The 27883-nt window shown below is 42.5% G+C and overlaps 1 protein-coding gene across 1 annotated transcript in view; it reads right to left on the bottom strand.

Annotated features, from left to right (window-relative positions):
* Positions 1–27883, bottom strand: part of adgrb2 (adhesion G protein-coupled receptor B2) — a 127718-nt gene that overhangs the window by 10036 nt on the left and 89799 nt on the right. The window contains exons 20-33 of the mRNA XM_076075353.1: positions 26269–26338; positions 24951–25017; positions 21995–22080; positions 20168–20266; positions 17412–17511; positions 16763–16834; positions 14384–14476; positions 12912–13178; positions 10821–10860; positions 10407–10421; positions 8360–8526; positions 7427–8140; positions 4609–4644; positions 2415–2528 (exon numbers count right to left, since the gene is read on the bottom strand). Coding sequence (XP_075931468.1) covers positions 2415–2528; positions 4609–4644; positions 7427–8140; positions 8360–8526; positions 10407–10421; positions 10821–10860; positions 12912–13178; positions 14384–14476; positions 16763–16834; positions 17412–17511; positions 20168–20266; positions 21995–22080; positions 24951–25017; positions 26269–26338 — 1940 coding nt within the window. The remainder of the gene's footprint in view (positions 1–2414; positions 2529–4608; positions 4645–7426; positions 8141–8359; positions 8527–10406; positions 10422–10820; positions 10861–12911; positions 13179–14383; positions 14477–16762; positions 16835–17411; positions 17512–20167; positions 20267–21994; positions 22081–24950; positions 25018–26268; positions 26339–27883) is intronic.

Genomic DNA, 27883 nt, shown 5'->3' with positions numbered 1-27883 from the left:
GGTGGGGGAGGGGGGACCTGTTGCCGACCAACACCGCCCGCGGTGGTTAGTAGGGGTTAAAAGTCGTTTAGTGTCTGGGTTAAAATACTGTTTAGGCATTTTAAAGGAGAGAGGCCTGCAAACGTTTGGGGGTTAATGAGTTTTTTAAGCCTCATTGCCTAAGGATGACTCATCATTAAGACAGGTAAGGGGTAGTGGAGGTTTTCCTTCTGGTTTTGCCTGGAACTGGCTAGTCTCCCTCATCATTAAAAGGTGAGATGCTCAATAGTGCCAGTCCTTAAGTGACTAAGTCAATTGGCCATATGAAGTTAAGGGTGAGGATCAACTTCCACAGTACTTTGGGTGTCCATCCATGAGAAGGTATCCCAGTAAAATGCAATTATGTTTGCTATTAGATCACAGCACTCAATGTAGTATGTGTGAAAATCACTGTCAGTGTCAGTGTTATATGGCATTTCATATCATTACTCATGCAGTAATTGTCTCCTAAACAGTGTATGTGCTTCAAACCCAGGCAGTGTAACACACTGATCTCCAACATAAAAAAAGATAAACACACAAAGAAAAAGTAACAAGAGGACACAGAGAGAGAGACACACACACACACACACAGGCATGCAGCCACCCACGTACAGTTGGCACTCTGATATGCAAGTGTATGGACAAGCACACCCCCCCACACGCACCCTTCTCATATCCATAATTACTGTATAGTCAGCATGTCCGTGTCTGGGGGTGACTCTCAAAGTGAGATGTTGACAACAGCAGAGCTGAACTCAAGCTGGGTCCTGTCAAAGGCCCGACGCTGATAGCATTATCCGTGCAATTATTCACAGTTAAGTGAACTGCCTACTTACTTTAAACATAATGGATTTGGATGAGTATGACATATCTATGCTGCCCTTTCATTTCAAAACTTATATGACGTCACTAAACCAGCAGAAATATTTGTTCCAACTCGTCTTAATTAGCTTAAATACGGCCAATCTATTATTTGTGGGTGGGCTTTCATTTCTTTCACATTTGGGCATAATCTCAAAGCACACCTGCGCTCCCTCTGAGGCACATTAGCATTCTGTAGTGCAACTGTTAACAACCACACACTTCTAATATGCGGCTCATGCCTTTCCAAGCAGTCATTTTTCTTCTCTTCCATAAAATATTTGCTCGGTATTAATGGATGGGGAGTTGGCCAGCGCTTCTGAAAATCTTGATCAAGATGTGGAGCAAACGAGGAGTGAAGGCAGAGGCCGCCAGGCTGGCATTAGGTAATGGCAGCGTCTCTGCATAAGTGTGTGTGTGTGTGTGTGTGTGTGTGGCTACATGGCATGTGCAATATGAGAGATGTCAGGCTGGCCTTTGTTCCGTTACTGGCAGTGTAAATTAGATGTGAACCAGCATGGCGCCGATGCCACGGGACAGTTACACCTATCAAGGTCGGCTCTCCGCAGATGAGGGGAGTGCGAGCGTGTGCGCGTGTTTTTAAATCTTAATGAAACTGGCTCTCTGAAGGTCAGCGCAGAGCGAGCAGGGACTCTTTTGTCTACTGCTAATAGGTGTATTAATGATTCAAAGATGCTTTTGTGTCTCATGTGCACAGTTGCCCACCCAAGCACCCCCACTGACGCACACATCCACCTCACCACCCACACAGACACATGAAAAAATACACTGTCACATACAGTACATCGACAATGAATCCAGGTAAACACACACAGTAACCAGTGTGACGCAGGCATAAACAAAGCACTTGTGTGTGGTGGGGTGACTTCATAAGAGTGAGAAATAGTGTCACAGGTCTCTCAAATTGCAGAACTAGGATTTCATTAACCGGCTAAGATCGATTATCCCTCAGCTAACTGTTTTGACAGGTATTTAATAAGGCACCAACCACAAGTGAGAATGAATTAGGTTCAGGCCAATTACAGCAGGTATAAAAAGATATTTACAGTGAGGGAGCTGGAGTAAAGTTATATTGATGAGGTAGTTATTGTTCAATTCTCCAGACGTATACCGCAGTGAATTGATCAAGTCGTATGAAAATACATACACTATTCACATTACATTCAAGTTCCCTTGTTAGGGCAAATAATTAATTTCTAAGGCAGCGATTCGGCTGGAAGAAAGGACACCATAATGGATACAACCGCTTTCAAAAGTTCCTTATCTGGTATATTACCAACTTTTTAGGACTGTAATCTGCATCTAAAAGCTGCATTTACAATGAAATGCAATGTCACTATAGTGCTCATGATATTTAGCCAGCTGACCACTTTCTGTGAAGCATCCTAGTGCAGTTTTGAGCCGTGCAGAAGTCAATTCTGTAGGGTCTTAGGGTTGTGACGAAGTGCGGAAGGGGGTGGAGGTGTATGGGTACAGCGGGTTCCCGTCCCGCGTTTGGGCAATGCTCTTACCTTGAATGTGGACATGGCTGGGTCCCTGCTATACCTGTCTATGGTGTGGAACTTGGACGAGTGGTTGAGCTCATGGTACAGCTCAGAATGTCTTTTGCGAGTGTGCATCACTTTCTGGAAGGGAAGAAAGGAAGGGACAGCAAAAATGAACCAAATCGAAACAAAAAAAAAGAAAAAGAGGGCCAATATAGGGGCAGGCAGGGTAATGGGTAAAAGGCTGAGGGACTGCGGTAACACCAGCCATAAGAGGGGTACGCCGACAGATCGATCGATTGCTGGCTCATGCTCATACATCATCCACTTCCTCAGTCTCTAAGAATTTGGCAACTGGGAATGCTGCAGAGGAGTCATTTAAGTGAAAATTTAGTGACAATGACTGACAGGAGTGCCATTGTTCCAGACTGGTGCCTGCTAGCTGGCGGTCCTGTTAACTCAGGATTTTGTCTAACTCATTAAATGTCCAACAGAAGGGCTGAAATTGAACTCTGGCACTTGTGATATTTGACAAAAACTGCCTTCCCTGCGTTCTGAATATGTCTGTTTAGAATACTGCTAAATCCAGATATTGAATTCTCTGACACCAAACTGCATCTGTCAGTGCCACTGCTGTTGTCTCTCTGTGCTAATGGGCAGTGCTGGAGCTGCACAGCAGTAGCTAATCGTCAAAGCAGCTTGCGAGGTTGAAAGTGACACAGGGGCAAGATGCCAGCACTCACACCGCAGACTTACCAGCCAGGACTGGCGCTTAGTACTGGCTCCAATTACTTCAGAGTGGGCACTCTCATCTCTGCTCAGCTAAGGAGGCACTAACTAGTTACTTGCTTTTTGCTGCCTTGCTTTAGTTTTCCTTGACTGAGTCATGTGGTTTACTGTTTTCAATGAAGTCCAATTAAACCGGTGTAAACTATGGAGTCCTGCAAGTGATCTCCACAACCTTCAAAATAAAGCACTTCAAGGATTTTCCAAGTATGGCTCAGTATATCTATTCAAAGGAGTACTGGCCAGTTATACTGTTGCATAATCATTTTGGAGGAGCTTTGCAAAGTTTGAAAATGAACCCTGATAATATCTGGGTTATTTCTGGACCCTTGACCCATATTGAGAACTAAAACTCAGGACATCTGACATCATTTGACAGTGTCTCTTGCAAATTCACCAGCTTTAAGTGCTACTTTAAGTTTTCAGAATACATATTTCCCCTAAAAAAACCTAAATTCTTAATTAACTTTAAAACTATTAATAATGACAAATGTTGCAGTTTATATAGTATGTGTAAAAAAAAAAAGATTGACAGTCTAGAAGGATGGACAAAAAAAAACCATGGATGGAAATGGGTTTACCCTCCATTAAATCATGGAAGTGCACACTTCGCTATATTAATGGTACTTCTACGTCAACCTCTTTCTCAAAGTCAACAGTCAATTGATGAGAAAAGAGTTGATTACCCGGAGAGGCAATCTTCCTTGTTCTAAATTCATGCAGCGGCCACAAATGACTCTCCAGTAAATTTGCCAGATACGGTAAACATAGTCACTGTTAGTAGCTTGTCACCACACGTACCGTCTATATGAAAAATATATCTCCAATATATCTCCATGGTGGAAGGTGAATGTCCAGTCTTTGCAACAGTCTGAATTAAACTGAATTCTCGCGAAAAGCAGCATTGGAGGTTTGTTATTGCTAAGGGATACTCGCTAGAGACTGGAGATTCACAGAACACCCAAGTCATTCTAAACACGAACATACTCACTCAATGTCAAATCATGTTATTCCAAGAGATATAACCAACCAATCAGCTACAGCCACATACGTTTTTGACCCATAACTGGATTATTTGTATTCATTCAGACACAAGAAGCACTCTACTTTGCTGTTTCTTCAACCATGACCCCCACCATGACATGACAGCATTTTTTGATTTGATTGTACATGTCAGTGGGATGTTTTCATTGATACAAATTATTCAATTAAGACAGATGATGGGTAAGGATGGATTTAAGGCCATTGTTGGAGAAACAGCATACTATGTAAGGTAGGTCTGAAACAGTCCATAGTTCTAAATGCAAGGGAGACAGATGTGCGAAGGGAGGGGTTTAGCAATGCGTTTTGCTCCTCTATGCGTTACTCAAGTCCTGGCAGAAGCACACGAAAGCGGGGACAGGCTGATGACGGGGGATGAGGTCCGAGATCTTACCTCAAAGTCCAGCTCAGAGTACCGTACTCTTTTCCTCTGGAAGAGGAGGGGGGCAGGGGGAGAGAAGAAAGCATCAATAACAAACCCCTCCACCACTATTTAACTTAAGACCTAGCTATCTCAATGATCTGTGGATCTCTCAGTGCCATTGTTTAGTAACAAGAGGAAGGCTAATATGCACTGGCTGCCCAACACAGTAAAGATATTCTTACAAATGTCAGGGCAAAAAGCAAATTATCCAGTCTATTTCAACGCAATGAGATTAGTGAAGTGGAATATCCCAGAATTGGAATGAAACAATAATTTCTCAGCTCACATACTCTCAAATACAATCATTGAAACCCCGGCATAAATCATCTCCTTTGCTATTTTTTGTAGAATGTGTAAGACACATTCCGATTAAAAGAGCTACAACAAACATACGAGGAATGGTTTTCATCCTCTAATCTTGTTTGGACCCCACCACTCTCCTCTTAAGTGCCTGTGCAGCTATAGCGAGTGGCACACAAGCCGCCAATTTAACAGCTGCAGACATTTCCAACTCATCTGGTCCTGACATTGCATCGCATTACATTCAATCTCTGACTTCCTTTTTGGCTCTCGCCATCTGCCAAATTTACATTTGGCAGTGAGAGGAGCTGCTCTTTGTTAGTTAAAAGCTGTATTCATTCTTTGAAAGGGCAGAGTTGCTGATCTGATGCTATGGAAAGCCAAGGTTTTAAAAGGTAAAGGAATGCAAACAGATAGAGAGGCAAGTCTCTCTCTCTTGTGACTTTCACTGCTCATGAAACACAATGCGATCACTGTCCTACAGAAAATCCTTACCTTAAACTGAGGAATTCCGTGATTGAGTTTGCTTTGTAATATGATAGACATGCAACATGCATATACATGGACAGTATATTGCATGTTTTTTTGTGGAAACACATAAAACAGTCATTGACTCACTAATACAACATTCATAAGGAATCCTTGCTGTTATGATGGCATGATGGTCCTATAGCCAACCACAGTCACAGACTACTTTATCATCTTTCGTTTGCATGCACTCAATGCAGTGATTCATACGAAACTTCACCTCTACAGCCAACATTTTGTTGTAACGAGATACTGATTATATTCCAATCTTAGACTCTATATAGGAAGTGGACGGAGTCATCGTGACATCACCTACTGGTTTGTGGACTTCCGTTTTGAAGCCTCGAGTTAGGCGATTTCGCCGTCACCATCTTGGCTTTTTGCAACCAGTGAATGGAAGGGACCGTATTTGGAATGCGGAGGAGTTACAGTACATAGAGACGCCGTATACAGCTCTCCCCTGAAGCAAACTCTGCTTTATGGTCTATTTTATTCTAAATGGGACCATCATTTACTAAATAAACATCATGCTATATGCTGGCTCCAGTCGTCAGAACCTAAGGTTGCCGCCTGATTTCCATACAAACTCTACTGGTTTCTATAGTAGGATGATAGAACAATATGCCCTGTGAACCTTTGTCACACCTTGACTAGATCATTTAGAGTTCAAATTTACAAGAATCTCACTAAAAATCCACAGTGAAATGAACACTGCGAGTACATTTACGTGATCCCACCATTATGCCTCACCATATTTAAATTGGGGAGTAAAACACTGCTGTGATTTAATCTTGAGAGGCACGCACTGATATCCATCTCGAAATCAAGCATATTCAAAGAGGGTGAAATTATGGCAGTAAATTACATCCCCCAGGTTTCTTTTTTTTTTGGTATTCATGAGTGCACTCGTAGCTCTTCTGATTTTTTTATGAGTTTTAATGACTCGTCTTTAATGTCCTCAGCACTAAATGAAGCATCTGCACTTTTCGGTGAAAGTGTCGCTTCCATCTCTTAAATCAACCTTGTGAGTCAGCAAGATGCCATTCGGGGAAGATCCAAAGTGTGTGTTGGTGTATGCGTGTGTTTATGTGTCCATGTTATCGTGTGCTTGCTTTTGTGTGTATGTCAATGTGTTGTTTGTGTAAAATTAAGCTGGGCTGAAAGACATTCACTGTAGGACATTTCCTCTGATCCTGTCTGTCTCAGTCCATCTGCTGTGCCACCTTGCACAGTTAGGAGGGGGTATCACACACACACACACACACACACTTTACACACACATCAAACACAGTATACAAAGAAGAAGCTGTCTGTCATTAAGAGAATAACTCATTTTAAAGCTCATTGTCTCAGTGAGCGGCGATGAATAGCTGCAAATAATAGCAGTTGTCAAAGCAGACTTGTGCTGAAGCACACGGCTGTGCTATTATCGCAGTGTGTTGCACATATTGTTACTGTATATCAGAGACAATGTATTAGACATTGCTGTTTGAAGGCCACAATGGCATCTTCCTTCCCTATATTCTAACTTACCCCACAACAATTCATTTAGTGAGTAAGTAAGTTTAAGTATTGAATCATTTTTCTCAAGTTTAAAATAAATGTTGATTGATTAAACTAGTTGTTCCCAATGCAAATATGTTTGTTTATCAATTACTTTCTTGACCTAAGTGACACTACATTAGAAGCAAATGGGGTCATTCACATTTTTCTTGTTAAAATTATTTTAAAAATGTGTTTAAAATCCTTTAATGTCACATTAAATAGGTGGATTCTTTCTGCAGAGAACTCTTCTCCCCCTTAGTTTCTTTCCTCGCCTCTCTTCCATTCCAGCACCACAACTTCACTTATATAACCACGCACATCAAGTGCATTGAGTGTTTGCTCAAGTGAAAGGTGGACATTGTGAATAAGATGCACCACCACCGGGAAACCCTCCTTCCCTCAACCTCTTACCCACCTCCAGGGATCCTGCTGAGAGGCTGCTGTTGGCATTGGTGCTGCCCAGGTTGCGTGGCAGGGTCCTGGTTCTCTCCACTGTGGTTCCCCCTGTTAGAATCTGTCTGACCGACGGCCTCTGGCCCTGCTTCAGCTGGAGCGAATGCCCGTGGGAGTGCATGTGTCCTCCGTGGGAGTGTACAAGACCACCTTGAGCCATCATGTGGCCGTGCCCGTGGGGCATGGTTTTGATCGTCCCATAGGAGCGGTTGAGGTTCATGGCGATGTTCATGTCGCCCACACTCGACGGCACAAAATCAGCCGGGTACGCCTCACTTTCAGCTGGGTGGAGGGTCAAGGGTGAGGGAGGCGGGGGGAAGGGAGGATCCTCCACTGCGATGTTGAGAGGCTTGTCCTCGCACCCCAGTCCCAGGCCTCCTCCTTGAGAGGAGGGCGCTGGAGGTTTGAGACTGACCGTCCTACGAGGTAAGACCATGTAGTCTCCCTCCCCGCCTCCTCCACTTCCTCCTCCCCCTCCGCTCCCCCCACTTCCGGCACTTCCGTCCTGGGAGGTGTTGGAGGAAGTGGGCGGTCGAGCCCAGCCCAGGCCACTCTCGGTGCACAGGTAGATTGGAGCGCCACTGCGTTGCTGCCCCTGTTGTCTCTGCTGATCTACGTTTAGCTCCTTCTTGAGGGGCGTCTCGCTCAGCTCATTGAGGCCGCCGAGGGTTGGAACCTTGTGGGGGAAAAAAAATAAAAACATTTCAGTTTTACAAGTATTTCCTGAAAGCAAGATGATCTTATTTTAGATAATCTCAACAGATAACTTTCTGTCGCAAGATTAAACATTTTCACTTGTTAGCTGCTCAGCTTTTTAGCTTTTGGACAGAAAAGTTGAGCAGAGCACGACACTGATCATCCAATTGGTCAGTCAATGTCAACATCAATTCCTTGCCTGTAGGTTGGGTGGGGGGATGTTCCCGGGGAGGGAGCTGAAGTTGAGCCCAACTCCCCCCTCCTGATGGGCTACCAGCTTGGGATCGTCCTCATCATCCAGGGAGATGCGGGAAAGGGTCCCAGTGATGGTGGCAGGGTTACAGGCGTTCACCTCTTTGAATATAACTAGAGGGAGATGGGAAGGGAAGCCAAGGAAACAGCAAGACAGCGGAGGATAGGCATGAGATATGGGGGTTTGGGTAGTTGATCAAAGTAAGAAAAGAAGAAGTGAAGAGTTTATGAGTGAGGTAAAGGGATAATACAAATAAGTGGATATTGAATAGTAATGTACTGATATAATTTATGCCAAACAAAAGACAGTTGACAGAGAGATAGGCAAAACATAAACATAAATCAGGTTGTGGTACTGACGTTTGTTTTCAGCTTTGTAGTAGCTGTGAGACAGATTGCATCTCCAAAGAAAAGTTTCACTTCTCAATTTGTGCTGATATGGTTGACAGTAACTAAGATGAGTTCGTCTCCGACACTGTGACCTTAAGTCTTGCTCCATCTCGAGATTTGCCGGTGAGCCAGGATTTTTATTAGCTTGGAGATAGAGCCTGAGTGCAAAATGCTGTGTGCTTCAAATGAAATGGAGCAAAATTCCCTCGCTATCGACTCCTGGCCCATATTTTGCTTACCAGCGTATTATACCCTGTGTGTGAGAGTCTGCGTTCATTTATGTTCCCGAATACATGTGAATATATAAATGTGTATTTCTGTATGAGGGCCTGTTTTTTTTATTCACAACAGTGTAAATAAAAACAGAACATAAAACTACTTACATGGCTTTGGGTTAGCATTCATGCATGTTGTTGCGGGTGGAAACTACAAACAGAATACTATACATTTCTAGAATAGCTACTCCAAAAATGAACTGCGACATGCTGATGAGACGCTAAGTTAGTTCACAACTGACATCAATCTATCTTCAGAATGAAACACAACTCCAAACCATTTGGAAATTCATGCTAGATATCATGCTCCTTCTGTCAGCATCAGAGGAGAAAAGATTCACTCTGTGGCCCCGAAAATCCAATTCTAGAGCAAAGCATGCATCACAGTCCATGTTTATGTTAACAGCATTGATGTGACAAAATGTCAAGCGACGCGTTTTATCCAAAATTTAAGCTGGATCCAGTTTACCAGTCTGCATACCAGCAAGGACAACCGGCTGAGTACAGAACCTAGCTATCTCCTGCTTTACAGTCTGTTTGGTGCAAAGCGATTTTAAAGGACTGGACAAGTTTGAACAAATCTGATCCCTTCACATCTGCATTCAACAGTGGAGACCCAGAGAATGATCTATAGACAAATCTGGCAGTTGTTTTATGTTGTTGCGCTTTCAAGCGCCACAGCCATTACTGCAGTGGCATAGTTCAACGGAACATTTTTACACTGACAGTGAAAGCAGAGACGTTTTGGGTTGATCACCATCAGCATCCACCCCCTATAACAAATAAAGCTAGTCATGTTTGAATGTGAAAGTCACATATTATTAATTATTACACAGCCTTTGGGGCAAAACACTTTTGCATTAACGTACTGCTACTGTCCATCCTCCGCAGAGTGGATATCAAAATGCTGTGCGGAATAACTCTAGCTTAGACCCTGAAGGAATTACTTGCTTGCTTCTGATGTAAATCATCACTCCGTGATTTCTTGCATTGTAATCAGAAGCAATTCAGGGGATACTACTACTGTACAAGTGGAATTTCACCCAGAAAAAGTAAGAAAGTACCAATGAGCTATAGATATGCTGGGTTTATATTTTGTACATTTTATTGAAAAGGTTCTCCAGGATACATTTGGCAGATTTGTTTGCAAAATTGCTGGAGAAGTGAAGTTCTTTACAGACAATATAATTGTGTTTACAAGCCAAGTGCCACTGCAGTTATGGCGGCTTCTTTACTTCCACCTGCAACCCAGATTCGTCTATAGGAATTATTTAAGTCCAGGGACGGACCAGGCAGTGTTTAAAAAGGTCAATTGGGTGCAACACTTACATGGGTGTCCTCTCTCTGCAAGGGTGGAGGGGGAAAGTGACTGTGTTAATATTTCAAAGCACAACACGTTGTGGTACACTTGCAACACATCCAAACGCTCACACACAAGACCACTGTCAGCGGTGAGTGAAACGGGCCCGAACACGCTGAGGAATGTGTTATTATCATGCACAATTAAACACAGCCTCATCAAAACTTATGCTGGCTGAACAGTTATTGGGCAGATTCAGAGTGATTGATAAGGCATAATGATTTGTGCACAACTGTGTCGAGGTGTAGAACGTCATCTGTTCATTTTTATCAACATGTAAAGCAGCGAAGGTAAGTTACAACTCTCCACTGCCTCTTCGGCAATGCTACTCTCCTGTGTTGGACGAAGGGAGAAAGGGAAATCAGGTGAAAGGGAGAGCTCACCTGTTTGACACGCCAAATCCACATCCTTTTCAAAATCCGTCTGAGAGAGGGAGGCGGGGGTAGGAAGAGAGGAAAGGCAATGAGTGTCGTTACATTCACCGCATCGATAAAGGCACAGTTCTTACGAGTGACTGGATCCCGAATGGTTATGCTGCATCCAATGACTATGATGCTCTACTGTAATTTGACACTAAAGACAAGGATATGATATGTTGCCATGGTAACACTTTACAACCCAGTCAATTAGTAATGCCCTCCGCGAACGAGACACAGAAATGTTCAGTTTTCATTTCTTCATAGTGAATTTGTCCAAAAGCCTTTTCAAACCGAAAAAGAACAGACACTTCTGTGTGATGGCACACACTGCTACTTTGTTCATGATGTGCATCAGTTCCCGGCAGCAGACCCAAATACAGTTTTAAAAAGAGAGGAGCAGAACGCTGTGGTGTTTTGCCAGGTATGTAATGCTACTGCATGCCTCATCAGTCACCTCGCTATCGTCTGAATGCAAACGGGCAGACATTTTCACTGCAGCAAAACTATTATCTGCTGTGCCAGTTGAAGCAAAACTTTGGTGTATTCCAGCCTAGCTTTTTATGGACTGGAAAACAAATGAAATACGTAACGTAATAATCCAAATGACTGACGACCAAAACACAAACATCCACACAGAGCTTCACCCCGCAATTAATATTCTGATTTAATGTAGATAAGTTATCAAAATATGATGTTTATTGCTGCTTTGAGCTATAATTCACTTGAGGAAAGCAAGGTGGCACTACTCCGTGGGGTTGAGAATCACTCCCAAACCCAAAGGCTGGTGGGTTGAATGAAGAAGTGGTGTTTCCAAAATGGCCACCACTCAAGTCTCCGAAACTTTAGTGAAAGAGAAGCACATTGCTATGCAGTTGTGGTCCTCCCTTCTCTCACCATACAGCATCCTCCTGTCCTCGGCGGGATTCATTTACAAAGCCTTTGTTTGGATAATAAACTACAGATTTTAGACAGTTTGGGCACGCCACACAGGCAAAGAGAGAAGCAAGGGGGGGAAATGAAAAACTGAAAGAGAGAAGGAGAGAATGTGTAAAGGTCTCAGAGGAGCGGAAAAGCTCTTAGTAGGAAAATCCCCCGCAGCACCATAAATGGGTCTCTACTAAATAGCAGGATGAGGATATGAAAAGTCCTCTCTCTTTTTCTCTCAGTCCCTCCCTGCCATCCAAATTGAGAAAAACAAATCATCCTTATCTTAACTATAATACACTCTCTCTGCAACAGCCTCACAGGTTAAGTAAAGTGAGTCATCCACTGTTAGGTAAAAACACCACAAGGGAACACAGTCCTATTGTTGAGTCCCATTGACTGAGTTGAGTAAACACCCTATAATATACAGCATTCTTGACGAGGCTCCTAAATCAATTATAAATGGCCAAAGACAAGGTTTGCTACCTCGCTATAGTAGAATAACTAGTTTCTATTTATACATCACAGCTATTCAAACTAAGATTTAAAGGTGCAATATGTAATCAAAACAAAACTAAATTTGATGCAATCATTTTTTTTTGGTTAAAGGAATAGTTTGACATTTTGGGTTAATAATTCTGTTCGCTTTCTTGCCCCAGATGGTAAGATTGATACCACTCTCATTTTGGAACAACTGGCCTGGCCTGGAGCAGTGACCTTCTGAAGTCGTGGCAACCACACTTTGACAACAACACAAAAAGTCACTGGGCAAATAACAAATAAGTAGTACGGCATATAACCCCCTTTAAACCATAATCTCCTTTGTTCAGATTAAAAAAACAAGATACAACATGTTAATTACCGATCTAAAGAGCCTTTTCCAGTCTTTGTGCCGAACTAAGCTAACCAGCTGCTGGCTGTAGCTCCAGCGTAAAATAATGAAAGTAGTATCCATCTTCTCATTTAACTCTTTGAAATAAAGCAAATAAGTGTGTCTTTCAAAATATCGAAGCATTCCTTTACTAATTGCTCCCATTTGTTGCAAAAATATTGTTTTACAGATTCCACCTTTCTCCATCTATGGGTTTTACTATTACATACTGACGGATTAATTTACGAGAGGTGACATACTGGTTGGCTGCCGATGTGGTTGTGGGCGTGGTTATGGTTATGAGCATGGTTGTGGGTATTGTTCAGGATGTGGTTATGCTCATGTGCGTGGCTGAGGGCGTGGCTGTGCTCTAGCCCGTGGTTGTGGTTGCTGCGAGGAAGACTGTGGTAACAGGCTTGCTGGCATGCCTGGTGGGCCGTCGGTGGGAACTGCTGTGGGTGGCACGGGGAAGTGCCGCAACGCGGAGAGCCACACTGCTGCCCACAGTAGCTCACATTTGGACACTTCTGATGGTGTAAAACAAATTCATGGAAAACATAAATGTTTCAGGCAGAAATATAACCAGTTTTGTAGAGGACAGTCCTGAGTTTTAATCAGAGATTAGCCATTTAAAGATGGCTTTGATTCAAGAAGGTGTGGCTACAGTTCTACATCTTTATACTGTCTGTACATGTTAGGGGTTCAACATTCTAATGAGATTCCCAGTGAATAAAGCAAGAACACCTGAGTGGAATTATGTTGGCGAAACGGCCCGACTGGTGGCAGCTTCACCAAATAATCCATCACAATTAATATTCTCAAGGGTATTGTTTCGTTAATACGCCAGTCCTCCATGCATATGTGCCGTCTGAGAAGATTTCCTCAAAGTCATACACATTTAGAGAGAACTTCAAGCTGTAGAGCAATAGTTGGCATAGTGTGTACGATAATAATACGTTTAACCGAAACTTAAGCGCAGTTACTGTTCCTCTCGGTTATGAAAACAGAGACAGAGAATGTGTCATTATGGCTTCCCTGAGCAGAATGATGGCTCTAAAGTTTAATCTTGATAACCTCACGGGGCGTTCAGGAAGCCATAACCGTTACCGCAAACAGGTCTGAGGGAGAAATAAAGGGAAGAGCGTTGCCATAGTCGCTCATGCTCTGTAACTGTACTGACGTTGGCGGGGCAGATCAAGTCTATATATTATTTATCACACTATTAGCCACATTTTGGAACAACAATAACGTTACGGGAGCTCTGTGCTCTTCAAAATACAGAGGAAGAAGCTTAGGTTAAAAGTCAATAAAAGTGCTGAAGTGTTTGATTTGCTAATACATGAAACACTGTGGGCAGTATAAACATTTTGTCCCAAAGTCCACACACACCGAGAATGTTAAATGCATCGCTATAAATTCAAGCAAGATATTGCTACAGAGATGGTATTTGTTGTTAACTTTTCATTTCCTGTTATGGCACTATAGGAAGTTAGTCTCAGGCTGGGAGAGATATTGCATTTCTACGGGGAATGAAATCAAACATTTTTGGAAAATAAAATTTGAAGATGCATAATACATGGACAATAATGAAGAGAGCCAGGTATGAGTTTGGGCACTAATAGCAATCATGCTTATTGCTATTGGAGCTGAAGCTTCTAGAAAGCTCCAGCCTGGTTAACTTTAGCCCGAGGCTAATGGTTTGCAATGTGGGATGAAATGGAATGCTATTCACCATGATCTGCACCTGTCCATTCTTGCAGGAGTCTGGCGAGTTTTCGCTGTCGTCTTTACATCCCCCCATCCTACAGCGCACCGCATCCTGCACCTGAAGGACAGAATAAGAGAATGGGGGGGGGGGGGGGGGGGAAGGATTATTATTATAGAGAGGAAAAGTAGGAGGGGGAAAAGAATGATGAAGAAAAGGAAGGCAGGATGCAAAGGAAAGAAGTTAGTGGAGGAACTTTTACTTTAGTTAGTTTGGCAAATGGAGCATGGGGAACTCACTCCCTCAGACATTTTATATTCTTCGTCTTTATTTCTGCAATGACATGTTCAGTGAATACTAAATTACGTAAAAATGAAAATAAACGGAAAAGCTATATTCTTCACAACGTAGCTCAGCTTGTAGCTTATGTAACAGTCAGTGGATTTGGTAAAGAAAGCACACAGCAGCTCTTCAAAGTGGCCTGTGAGATCAGTGGCACTCAGTCCAAATTAAAAGCAACAGCGCAGTGTATATATATTCTAACCTGTGGGCCTTTCCACTGTCACTGGTTTCCTTTTTCCTCCTACATGCGGCATCTATGCAAATACACACCAGCCCACCGTCAAAGGTTGAGATCTTATAACGCAGTTGAAATCGAATGGATCCCTGTGCATTATGTTTCACAACCAACTTCGAGATTCTTTTCCCACATCAGGCGTTGTATTATAGATACCCAGGTAACGTGCCGAGGAGCAACACCATTTCTCAATGTTGCTGCTGTCAAATCCCATAAGAATCTTATGGGACGGAAACAAGAGTGCTCGTGTAAGAAGCATTGCAAGAGCGAATGAGAGCATCTTCAATCTCGCTGGGTGGTCTCATCTGTATGTGTGTGTGTGTGCCGCTAAGGATGTAGTGGATTGGGGAAGAATCCATGTCGGATTAATACTGCATGGGCTGGGGTATTGTCTCCATTGTTTCTTTCCATCCGTCTCTTCTCTTTATGTCCACACTCATCCTCGGCGGCATTTGTTCCCCGCTCTCTGTTGGTGTGAGTGTCTGTTGGCAATGTAGCTCATTCTGACTTCAAAGTGAAGAGCCCCTCTGTGTCCATACCTCTCTCTCCACCTTCATCTTTATTTCTTCCTCCCCTACCATCATCCCCCTGCTTCGCTCTTGAATGATGTTTTTTTTTTATTTATTTATTTTTCCCCAGAGATCTCTACATGCAATTTGTGTTCCACACTCCTTCCTCTCCTCACTTAACTAAGTCCCTTCGTCACCCCTTTCTCACAATATACCTTATCTTTCACATCTCTCCTCTGCTGCTGCCTCCAAATCTCCAGCTCCTGTTAAAACTGCAGATGTTCGTTCGTTCACCTTCTCCTCGACTCAGCAGGCCACCTGTGCCACCGCAGCACCTTCACATACAACGAGCGCTATCAAGGAGCACTGCGCGGCACGTTTTCTGTCTGTACTTTACTTCACATAACATCACCCTTTACGCTGCCTTCCCTCTTGTTTTCCCCCGTAATGCTTCCTAATTCTCCGCCTTGTTCCTCTCCTCCCCCCTCCCCCCCTCCCTTCGATGTGCCGCACCACTCTGCCTGTTGTTCAGCAGCTGCGAAGGATTTATGCAGGGGATTTTCATACATTTACAATACATAATTCCTGGATTTACTGTACCCTGATCCCTGCCGCTTTTGTGATATTGATTTGATGCAGCTAAGCATTCCAAGCATTTCAGAATTCACTTACACTATGCAGTGCATTCAATATCATAATCATCTCTTGGAAATAGGGAAGTCTGTGTGTGGTGTACATGCATCAGCAACACATTCATGGAAAACTGATGACATTGTAAATCTATTAATTGTAGCAAGTGCAATCGTTAGACCATGGAAAAACGTGTGTGTGTGTGTGTGTGTGTGTGTGTGTGTGTGTGTGTGTGTAAATGTCTGTCTCAAGGGCATGACTACATGTATGTGGACAATGAGTTTAAAATTCTGCATCCCCGGGGGCACAGCAAAGCCTGCGGCATAAAAGGCACTAGGGGTATTACTTAGGGACTTAGAGTCTTATTCCATACAGCATCTTGGTAAGCTCCTTAAAGCAGCCTTGGATCAGACGGACAATACTGCACTATCATACTGCATTATGGCGAAGAAGTGCTGCAACATAGGACATAAATACCGTGCTAATCCCTCTCATGTCTGATTGGCCTGTGTACTGCCGTGACTTCAGACTGACCCGGAAACTAACGTGACATTTGCGAACACGAATCCCACCTGTCGAAGGCAGTGAATGTCGGGTGAGGTCACTTAGTGGTGCTGATTTTAAAATGTATGAGCTCAATGTGTCTGGGATCCACACGGCGGCTTAGCAGGAGGAGGAAACCGGACTCACCTCTCGGCGCATTGCACAGTGGACAGTGATGATGACAAAACCTTGGACAGAGTCAAAGACGGCAAAGAGCACCTGGAGGGGACAAGAAATATTTGCTTGTGAATTATTGCCGTAGTGGGTCTCAAACCTAAACTACGGCACCCCCCCTTTAAAGTTATTATGACATTTTTACTGTTTTCCCTACATAAAATATATTCTAATATCGAACAGCTAACCGCAAAAAGCTGTAAGCATACGGCTGCTTACATTATGCAGAACAATTTTAGGAAGAAAGTGTATTGTGTTACCTAGACAACCAGCAACCTTGAGCTTTCATTACAATCCTCAGCTGTGGTAAAACTGCAAAGCAATCTACTTCTAGATCTTCCTGGTTTTATACAGTTAGAAATGGAATATACATTTTTTGTGTTAATGTAAATGTTGCCTTTGATGCGGTGAAAAGTCGAGGTGTGAAAAATGCTCAGAAATAAAGAAATAAATATTGTGGCATCTCTAAGGCACTCCAACCACTGTAATATCATACCCTGTGTTAATACTGTAGTGAAATGACTCAATGATCACTAGAGAAACACTGATCAGCCAAGTCATGCATCACAGGTGTATATTTGTTGGTGTGTGAGCGTCCACTAGTGTTACTGAGATACATCACCTGGAAGAGTGTGGAGCGCCGGTCGGTTATGGCCAGCACTGCTGACATCCAGGTTAATGCTAACAGGGGGAGAACCACGCAGGAGCTCCACAGAGACGCCCTGCCAGAGAAAGAGACAGCGATGCAGACACAGAGAGGGGGGGGGGGGGGGGGGGGGGGGCACAGGAGGGGAAAGAAGGAGAAGTAACAAAGGCTTCAGTCTCAAACCAGACCAGCCGGTTTTGGTAAGTCACATAACTCAATTTCTCACCCACACACACAGACACACACACTCACACAGATCATTCTCAGAGTCAATGGTGGGCAATTTGAAGCCGATTGGCACAAAAAGGGTTTGGATCACAGTTAATACCTCAACTGAAAAGTGAAAGATGATGTGCAATCATGTAGATACATGTAGTTACGAGACTGACAATTGCTCACAATTACATGGTTGATGCGCACGCAAGTGTCATGTTGGTGGACTGTGAGACGATAGGGCCAACACGGACGGGGAAGACAGGCCACTGACAAGTACTGACATGCGGGCTTCTGCGGAGTCAGTGTGTGTGTGTGTGTGTGTGTATACGTGTGCATCTGTAACTCTATGGAGTCAGACACCAATTTAAAATGTTCATGCTGTTTGAGCACATATTGCTGGTTTTATAACCGTCAGTCTGACAGACTGACTACGCGGAGAAATATGCACGCCCCTTCAACAGGTGCATGTCCAAGGCAATGAATAAAAGAGGAAATAGAGCAATAAAGCCAAAGCTGTGCTCGTGTTAATGTGTAAACTTTCCAGCTGTTGTTGACTGTGTTTTTTAACCACACAATATGGTTCAGTACAGCCTATATGTGAAAAATACACTCTCTAATACCGCAAGTGTACCTCGTCATACATAATAAGTGTTTTTTTAATGAGCGGCTGTATTTTAAAGTTCTACAAAGGCATTAGGATGGAAGGAAATATGGGGAGAGCATATTTTGTCACACTTTTAAATGGTGGTTTTCGCTTTCTGGAAATTAATTCCCAAGTTATAGTCTTTAAGAGCTTTATCAAGACACTCTGGTATAAATAGACCAGGCTTACTACTATATTATAATGATACAGAGAATAAGGGAGTGTGTAATACCAGCATTATTTAAGCTGAATTCTTGTGTTTGAATGCTATTTCCGTAAACACAGAAATATTACGATTTCACACTAGGATTTCCGTAAGCAGATTATTTGAGGGACTTCCCAAATAAACAATATACTGCAAACAGATGGTAGAAGTGCAGTAATGTGAACATAAATGATCTATTTAATGATAGACCATATGTATTTGGCAAAGATGTAGGTGGATCTGAGATCAGAAAAGCCGTGTGAAAGAAAGTCAATAATGGCCCTGTGTTTTCTCAGGGACGACAGGTAACTGATGCAAACTTGTTACTGCAAATAGGCAATTTCATCCCATTAGCGTTCAATCGTGAAACAACACAACCAAACACAGAGTTCCTACTTTCAACAGAGCGCTCTTCCAAAGTAAACACAAAGCCATAATGAAAGATTTGCACAAGGACATAGTTACCAAGCAGAGCATTGTTTGCAAGAGTAAAACGGAAGGAGGGTCTTTCATTAACAGATATGCTGCTCTGAACAAGAAACCATGACAACAAGGCTTTTATTACGATTGCAAAAATAACACCTGTCTTTTTCTTGTTACACTATAGTAGCACCTTTGAACATGTCCAGACCCAATAGGAGATGCTGGTAGGGAGACTGCAACATTCTTTAAAAGTGCAAGATCTGGGTTTTGGAGCATTTTTGGCTGACTCTCAACGGGTCTCAATGTGTCGACGGTGAGCATGGCGGCTCATACCAAGCAGTACTAACAGAGCTAGTATAATGTGCACTATTAGATATGGATAAAAGAAAACGTGCAAAAACAAGCCAAGATATTAGGACTTTTAGTGGGACTAAAAGTTCCAAAAACATTGGATTATAGCATGTGTCATTCGACCTTTTCAACTCCACAACCCCCGCAAGTCATCCAGAATACATTTTCAGACTACTACACTCAGAACAATTAGACAATGAATTTCATCATTGGTCTCCCTAAGACGTGTTCACTACACATTCTGAAAGATGCTCTAAGCAGAACAATTTAAATGCATGCAACTCCAGTACACAGTATATGTAATACTGTTGGTAGGCTACACTCCTTAAATGCTTTGCCAGTGTTTCTTCATTCCCTTGCTGAACTGATAAATCTGAAATATGATGTGTTCACTGTGAACACCATCTTAAGGTGGTGAAACCGATATGACAGTTCACCACATTACCTAATATAATGAGAGCCACATTTATAATGCAGCACAGTGCAATGCATTATTCCTGACATTTAACTGCCCTGGTGTGTTAAGCCTCTGCAATACTGCACTAAAAACAAGTTAAAACAAACTCTAAAAATGATTCACAAACACTGTGTGACACAGGTCACGTTTGCTCTGCATGACCTGAGGAGAATCCACTTTGGATCAAAACATGCTCTCATTAAATAGTGATGGCTTGCAGTGAAGGCTTTTTCCCATTTCTTTAGTTTTTTTTTTTCATCCAAGTCTCAATTTCATCCTGCATCACTACCGACAGACCGAGATTAAAAGGATGGAGGAGTAAGAGAGGATGATGGAGAGGAAGAGACACAGAGAGAGAGAGAGACAGAGACAGAGAGAGAGACAGAGAGATAAGAATAAGGAGAGAAAGACAAATAGAAAGATGAAGATGGACTAACATGGCGCTGCTGGCAGTCGAGCTGGACAAAGCGGTGCTCGAGATCACGCCACACTTGGAGCATTTCAGGAGCAGTCGGCTACGCGCCTCCGCTGGGACACTTTAGGACATGTGCACACAGACAGACACACACACACACACACACACACATACATGCAGCCATGTGGGGAGGAGAAGAGGGAGTGTGGAATGTGTGGAAACACAAGTTCCAGTTATGGCAACAGGTGAATGTGAAGGTGTCATAGGTGCAAAAAGAACGAGAGAAAAGAAGAAAAAGTGGACACAACACAGAGAGGGTGGGGAAAAGAAAAAGGGGGGAGGGGAGGGAGAAAAGAAAGAAAGGCAAATTAAAAACAGATCTTAATAAAAAGTAGCAGCAATGAATAACAGTCAGAATACAAAGATTGATTCAGAGCAAGTGGAGAGAAAGTGAGAGACGGACAATGCGATGTTACAGCAGAATAGTGTGGATTAACAGAATACAGTGACACAGAGATGCACTAACTATCTTATTCCAACAGGGCTGTGCACAATATATCTTTATCTGGGCGAAAAGGAAGAAAAATACTTTGGTTGTTTACTTACAGTTGACTTCTCAGACAGAGAAACAGTGTGCGTGTTTGTGTGTTAATGTGTATGTGCAGTATTGTCTACCGCAAGTGGAGAATGATGGGGCCATGCACGGGCTATGCTACATTAGCGTCCCATCACAGCTCATTGCCTCAGCGTCAGCCACATCCCCACGGCTTCATAAGGAAATACATTTGGCTAATGGCAGCCTGTCCTGTTAGCAACACGAGCAGCTACTGTGTGCGGGAGCGCTTATTTATGTGTGTGTGCCCACAAACACACACTTCAGAGAATCTGAGGGGGAATGTGCTCAATACTCAGATAACAGCAAGGTCTCAGCCTGTAACAAAGAAGGGTGCATCCGTTTGTGTGTTTGTGTAGGTGTGTTTGCGCACACCAACCGGTTTAATCTCAGCTGAATCAAATGTTAACAAAAGCTTATCAACCCCCCAGAGAGCCAATCGGTAACATTAACCCTTGCAGCTATACACAAGTTGTCAATTCAAATTTGTGCAGGAGACAGACATTGGAGGAAATGTAATGAGATAGAGAGAAAAATAGGAAGAAAAAAAGAAAATCAATAGCAATGGAAATGAAAACATAGATTTGGCCGTGTGAGCTGAGGAAACCTCCACTTATAGAATTAGCAAAGATGATGAACAACCACCAACTGCTTTAATATAAGTAATGTTCTAGGTGGATGCATATGCATGCATGTCCTATATGTATGCACATCAGATTTGTGCACGTGTGAAAGAAAAACAGATTACAATAGATGTCAGCCACATAATCCTGGTATATAATTACGTTTCCATCTGCCATTGATTTTCATATCAACCATATTCACCCATGTCACATAATACTGAGAAAACTAGACGTGGAAGCGATTGTGAAATGCTGATGGATTTCACAGAGCAACAGAACATAACAGATGTCTTGTCATTTTGATGCCAAATTGGACCATATTTTTTTTTTTTTCGGGGGGCATAGGTGCAGAAGTAGGTGTGCGTTCAGAGACCCTTGAAAGCAGTTGGTATTAAAATTGCCATGAAAATGTTGTCTCCCTGAGTTTGTGTCTGCCAGAGAGATTTATTTAATGCAGCAAATTTGTAGTCTGTTCCCACCAAGAATTGTGTTGATGGATGAAAAAGCGGTGTGTGTTGATGTCTTTTGTGCATAGCTGTGTGTGTGTGTGTGTGTGTGTGTGTGTGTGTGTGTGTGTGTGTGTGTGAGAGAGAGAGGAAGGAAGTTAACTTACCCCGCTCGTTGCTTTTTAGACTTGTCTGAAATGCCGTCTCGTGACATGAGCTTGTTAAACACCACAATTCCAATGAGCATATTGACCTAAGAGAGACAGAGAGAACAGTTTGATTGGATTATATTCATGCACTAATCAAGAAAGACAATTCCTTTTTTATTGTCCCACAAGCTTAAGACTGACAGTGACGGTGCCTTTGCTGTCAGGGCTCCCAGTCTGACTTGCTCCTATGCAGGAGTAGCTTTAAGCTTATTTCAATCACATTTTTATTAAAATAGCATACTCTATCCCATATCCTAGCACACAGCTATTACTCACAGTCTTGACCATAATGGCCAAATATAATAACACATAATAAAAATATGAATATAATAAAATTATTATAATAATAATAACCGCATCCAGACTTTGTGTAAGTATTTGTGATGCCATGGTACTAAAACAGAGACAAATTTAAAATATATTTCATGAAGTGAACTCAAATATACCATATTATAACATCATGGTGTATACTTTTTTACAACTGATGCATGCACCTTTACATTTGGCCAGTCACATTGTACATTGCAGATGTACATTACGATAATTGATTCTTGCTGTACAGCTTCCAGCCACTCGTGGCAGTAATGGGAGCAATGTTGCTGAGGAATAAAACTGGCAACTTTAAAGGTACTCTGTGAAGTTTGCTTGCAAAAATAAAAAACGTAAGTTATGTTTACATTCTCACGGTATTGCATTGTGGTCCAAAAGACCAGTTTTTTTGGCTTCTCTTACAAATGAGGAGCCCCTAGCTAAGCCTGCCAAACATCTGGCCATAGTGACCCTGTGACAAAGATTCTATTTGACACACGCTCACAGAGATCTGAGGCTTGCCACACGTAGGCGACCTCTTCCGCTCTGAAATCCTGTCCATCTGGGAGAAAGTCTATGCCAGCGACATATTCCTTCTAATCCTGATTTTATCTGAACTCTTTCTATCTTTATGGGTTTCCCCGTAGAGTTTCTGTTTAGTTATTCATCTGCGAGTGTTCTTTGGGATGTCAGCGGTCCATTAGCAACACATGGCATTCACGCACTGTGTATGCAAAGCATTCCTAGTCTCATCAAGGTCCTAAACCGAGTGTCTGCCTGTCTTACCATTGGCAACTTCTGGCTAGGCATGAGCATGTAATAGATTCAATACACGGTTGCTGGAAATCCTAAAGAAAGAGCTGAGTGGTTGAGCAGTTAAAGTGTTACTTTGATGTGGTCAGTCGAATTTCCACTTTTTTGCAGCCTTTGCAGAAGCCAGATTTTTATTTGAAGCCTATTTCTTTGCTACGTCTGGCAGCTTTTGCAATAGGCTAAAAACTCTCACTCTCACTCTCTCTCTCTCTCTCTCTCTCTCTCTCTCTCTCTCTCTCTCTCTCTCTCTCTCTCTCTCTCTCTCTCTCTCTGATCCCCTTCATGTGTGTGTTGCTGCTGACAACTACCTACGATGTTCCAGATTGCAACAGCACTATTGTCATACCAGTCATGTCCGGCCCCAGCATTGTGAGTCAGCATCATCCTGCTCTGCTATTTGCCCAGGGCCAGGTTGATTAATTAGAGAAAAGTCCTGTGGGAAGGTCTGTGTTTCTCTGCCCGATGCCTCACTCTCATTACAGATGTTTGTTAGAGTGGGGTCCCAGCAACAACACCGGGGGCCCGGGGACCATTACAGGACATAGCAGCTGGCGTGTGGAGTGTAAATCGACATTGTGGAGGTGGTGGGAGGTTGGAATCATTCCAAGGAACACCAGAATCTGATGTACAACGTATGGATAACTGTCCTTTGATTTTACAAGATGTCTTTAACCTTTGAGCTCTTAAACGTAGACACACCAAACGCCTAACCATTCTGATATTATAATGGGTTAGTTTTACTATTATTAATGTATGTACAATGGATTTTCGTCAGATTAAGCACCAACCTTGTGTGTAAAGAGTAGTGAGTGTGAATGTGCAGGTTTTCCTGTGCTTTCTGACTATGTAACCTTTAAATAATAGTAGTATTGGAAGCCACCACATTATCATAATCATGAATATTCAGCACTATATAATCCTGCATTCCCTCGTGTCCCAAACTGTCAAACTGTCGCTCTCTTGTCAGGAATTCACTTCAAGAAAATGAATATCACTCTGCACACCTGTGACGCTGTCTGATCCATGCTTCCGTTCTGACATGTGCTACGCAGTGAGTGTACGAGCAACAAGGAGAACTAATGCATGAGCAGAAAGACAACAACAGCAGCAGCAGCGGCGGCAATAACCAAAATAAAGTTTAGTACCCCATCCAGACTTATTAAGCTTAGTGCTGGAAATATCCACCCAGGGATTCATTTCACAGAAATTAGCCTCCTAGAAGCAGCCGCAAACAGCAGCACACAACAGATGATTAAAACGCCACTGAGATGCAATCAATGCACTCAATTTTGCTGCAGAACAATATAAAGCTATGTGTTATTGTATACTAAATGTCTGTTTTATACCAATTGGCAAAAGCAAACAAATGGCACATTATTGTGATTGTGGTGCACACTGTGAGTCACATATTCATGTCTGAAAAAAATGATTTAGCCTTAAATACATTGGGTAAAATGATTCATACTTTGAAAGTACATGAACGAGGGAGAAATCTGGCCGCTGGGCTAGTGTTGCATAGCCAGGAAGCTCTTGTCTGCTGGAATATATTTCAGTGTTTTTGAGCTGACATTTTTAAACTCAAGGATCAAAGTGCTCATCTCATCATTTTGTCGGGGACACCCCGGGTGCGTCTATATGCTCACAATGCACACGGGGGAGTGAAAGGAGAAGGACACATCCTCACGAGGTCAGCTGCGGCTGCTGTAAAGCTCTTAGCTTGGAGGCTAAATTCAGAAAATATTTGTAGAATTATATTCAGATCTCTTTGAGAGAGTATGTTGGACAGACTCACCAATACAATGACAGCAGCAGGCCCAACGAAGGCATAAAGCAGACCGCCCTCCAAGGACAACCAGCAACTATAGAAAAACAAAAAAAAAGTATTTTGAGCACAAAATTACATTCAGGTCTTAACATTCCACTTGTTGTGAGTGCCAAGCACTTCAGTACAAGTACACAACCAATTAAGGATCTTGAATTTCCTAAGTGAGGGATTTCATTTCTATGGCTGGGTAAGTGCTTGATTAAATATAAATATTGCCCTCAGTGCGAAGAAAACGTATTATGTACATTACCTAAAACATATCCCCAAACTGTAAATGCTCTTGTGGAATTGAATTTGATGCGAGTTTAAATGTGTCCTCCAGTGATGTCATCAGAGCATACTGAAACCCTGCTGTTGTCTTAATTGCAGCTCAATAAAAAGGCCTAAAAGCTAATATGCAGTGCTATTATTAATGAGATGTTGAGTAAAGTAAGAGGGGACAAAGTTGTAAACATCTTTTAGGATGTTTCCATTGAATCAATTACACCATTGACTGGGTATCAGAGCTCTTTGTTGGCATATCTTGTTTAACATTAAGCCTAACAGTAATTGTCAATGATTGTGTTTTTAAATGCTTTAAAGTGGCTCACTTGGAAGAAGGCGATGTCACATATTTCCTTGCACTATCGTAATTTAGCATTATTTGAATAAAAAGTCTAGACAATTCTGGGGTTGTTGTTTTTATTACTAGTTTTGTCTAGTTCTGAAGAGACAGATTAGATTGATGTTGATCAATATTTAAATTTAGACTTATTTAGTCATGATTAAATTAGGGAGATTTTAAATATAGTTTTTGGGGCTTGAATGTGTGTTTCTTCAATATAATCTTGACAATGCATAAACAACACTGTCGTTTTCATATTAAATGAGCAACTAAGATGTGTTGATGCACACTGAGAGAAGTTTCATTCCCCCTGTGACAATAAGCATTTATAGAAATCGGATGGATAGCTGGATGGATTGTTTCATTGATACAAACAGTGTGAAAAATACAGGCAGACTTTGTGCATTCAGCTGCTTATAGCAGAGCCTCCGCTGAATCAATAACCACCTCTGGTGAGTAATTCAAAAAATATAAAAATACTAGTTTACGAAATAAAGCTTAGCTTGATGCCGGCAGGTGGAAAAAGGAGGATACAGTATTTTGAACAGCAAAAAACACTATGCTTGGAATGGTTGGGTGTAAGGGCAACGGATGGCACTGTGCTGATACTGAGTAATTCTATTTAAATCCAGTCATGACTGGTGTGAGGGACCGTGCAGGGGGTCGGAGAGTGGTACTCACTAGCTTGCTGTGCCGTAACCTCTCGCTCTGGTGAAACCCACCGATACTGCTACGACTAGAGCTGGAAGACCTGCAGAAACAGAGAGAGAGGGAAAAATCAAAAGGGTGAGACGAAGGATAAAAGGAAGCCTTAATGGGGACGATGAAGCATGTCGGCCAAATACGATTCTCTACTGTGAACCACTCCATATGGCTCTTCCTATTCAAAAGTTAAGAAGCCATGCAATAGCCTGTAACGTGTGCATATGTGATTGAAACCGACTTGCTGCTCTGTAGGTGAGCCAAAGTGCGCTGCATGTACTCCCTGACACACAGGTCCAGCTGGAGGCATGAAAACTGGGCTTAGATCCCAGGTCACTGCAGGGATGGAAGCTTCGATTTAGCATTTCTTATGTACATTAACGCTGCCATAGGTGAGCCACGCATGCAGCATGTCTGTGAGCGAGTAACACTGTGAATGTGGGCCTTTGAGACTATAAGAGAGTGCATAAAATGTGAGGTATAGCTAGGAGTGGTCAATCATTTGTGCATTAATTAGCTAAATCAAGCAGGGTCGGTGTGTGTGTGTGTGTGTGTGTTGGGAAAGAGAGTGAGACTGAATGTCACAGAGTACGTGCCAGAAAAAGAAGGAAATATGCTGGGCTCCGTAATGAGCTTGGCTCTGAAATGTTCAAGTAATTAACAAAGCTGTGATTATGGCTGCAAATGAAAAGCAATTAGAAAAAGTCACATTAACATTAACAAATAAGATGGTGGTGAGCCAGGCTGGTCCACTAACCAGCAATGCGCAAAGTTTCAATTGGGCAACATCCATCTAGCGTTTGCTGATGTATAATACGGTAAACACGGACCTATACAGTACGCATACATCTCCTGCTAATCTCACACAGCTCCAGGCACACCCCAAATCTCCTGTTTCCATGGCGACTGATTTCAATCACATAATTTGGGGAGAAACGGACGTGAGGAGGATAAGCTGTTTGATCCCCTTCACTCTGCTAGACTGATTCATGCATTTCATGTGCATTTGCAAGTGTGGCAAAGAATGATATAGCTGCCACTTCGTGCCACCACACACACACACACACACTGTCAGTATCTCTCTCTATCTGTGACTGTACAACAATCTATACATTCTCCCTCCTCTGTATCAGGTAAGGGCATCGATGACTTGGCAGATTCGATTGGTGGGATCAATATCAAGAGAAATGAACAGCCTATGTGTGTGTGTGTGTGTGTGGTGGTGGTGTTAGAGGTTGTGCTTGTAATTTCCAAGGCTATATCTCAAAACATCTGGCCAGTGTTATACAGATGTTATCATGTGTTTTGATTATCCTCGAACATCACTGGTGCCTATTACGAGTACAGCATAATAAAGTGACATGGAGGGTGAATGGAACAGAGGAGACGTTAAACTGGAAGGAGTGGGATTACGTTTATTCTGAGTGTATACTGCGACCCTTTGTGCGTGTGTATGCATGTAAAAATTCACTTCTAGCTTTGGCCATGATTAGTACGATTATATTAGAAACTGTCATAAATGTCTTTCAGGAAATTGAGTCCTTGAAGTAGCAAATAACAGCTAAGTGAATGGGAATAGCGCAAATTAAGGTTA

This window comes from Anarhichas minor, unplaced genomic scaffold (assembly GCF_050575085.1).
Source record: "Anarhichas minor isolate MPS153535 unplaced genomic scaffold, ASM5057508v1 ptg000051l, whole genome shotgun sequence".
NCBI lineage: Eukaryota > Metazoa > Chordata > Actinopteri > Perciformes > Anarhichadidae > Anarhichas > Anarhichas minor.
Note: the sequence above shows the minus strand (reverse complement) of the source record. Positions and strands in the feature narration are given on the sequence as shown.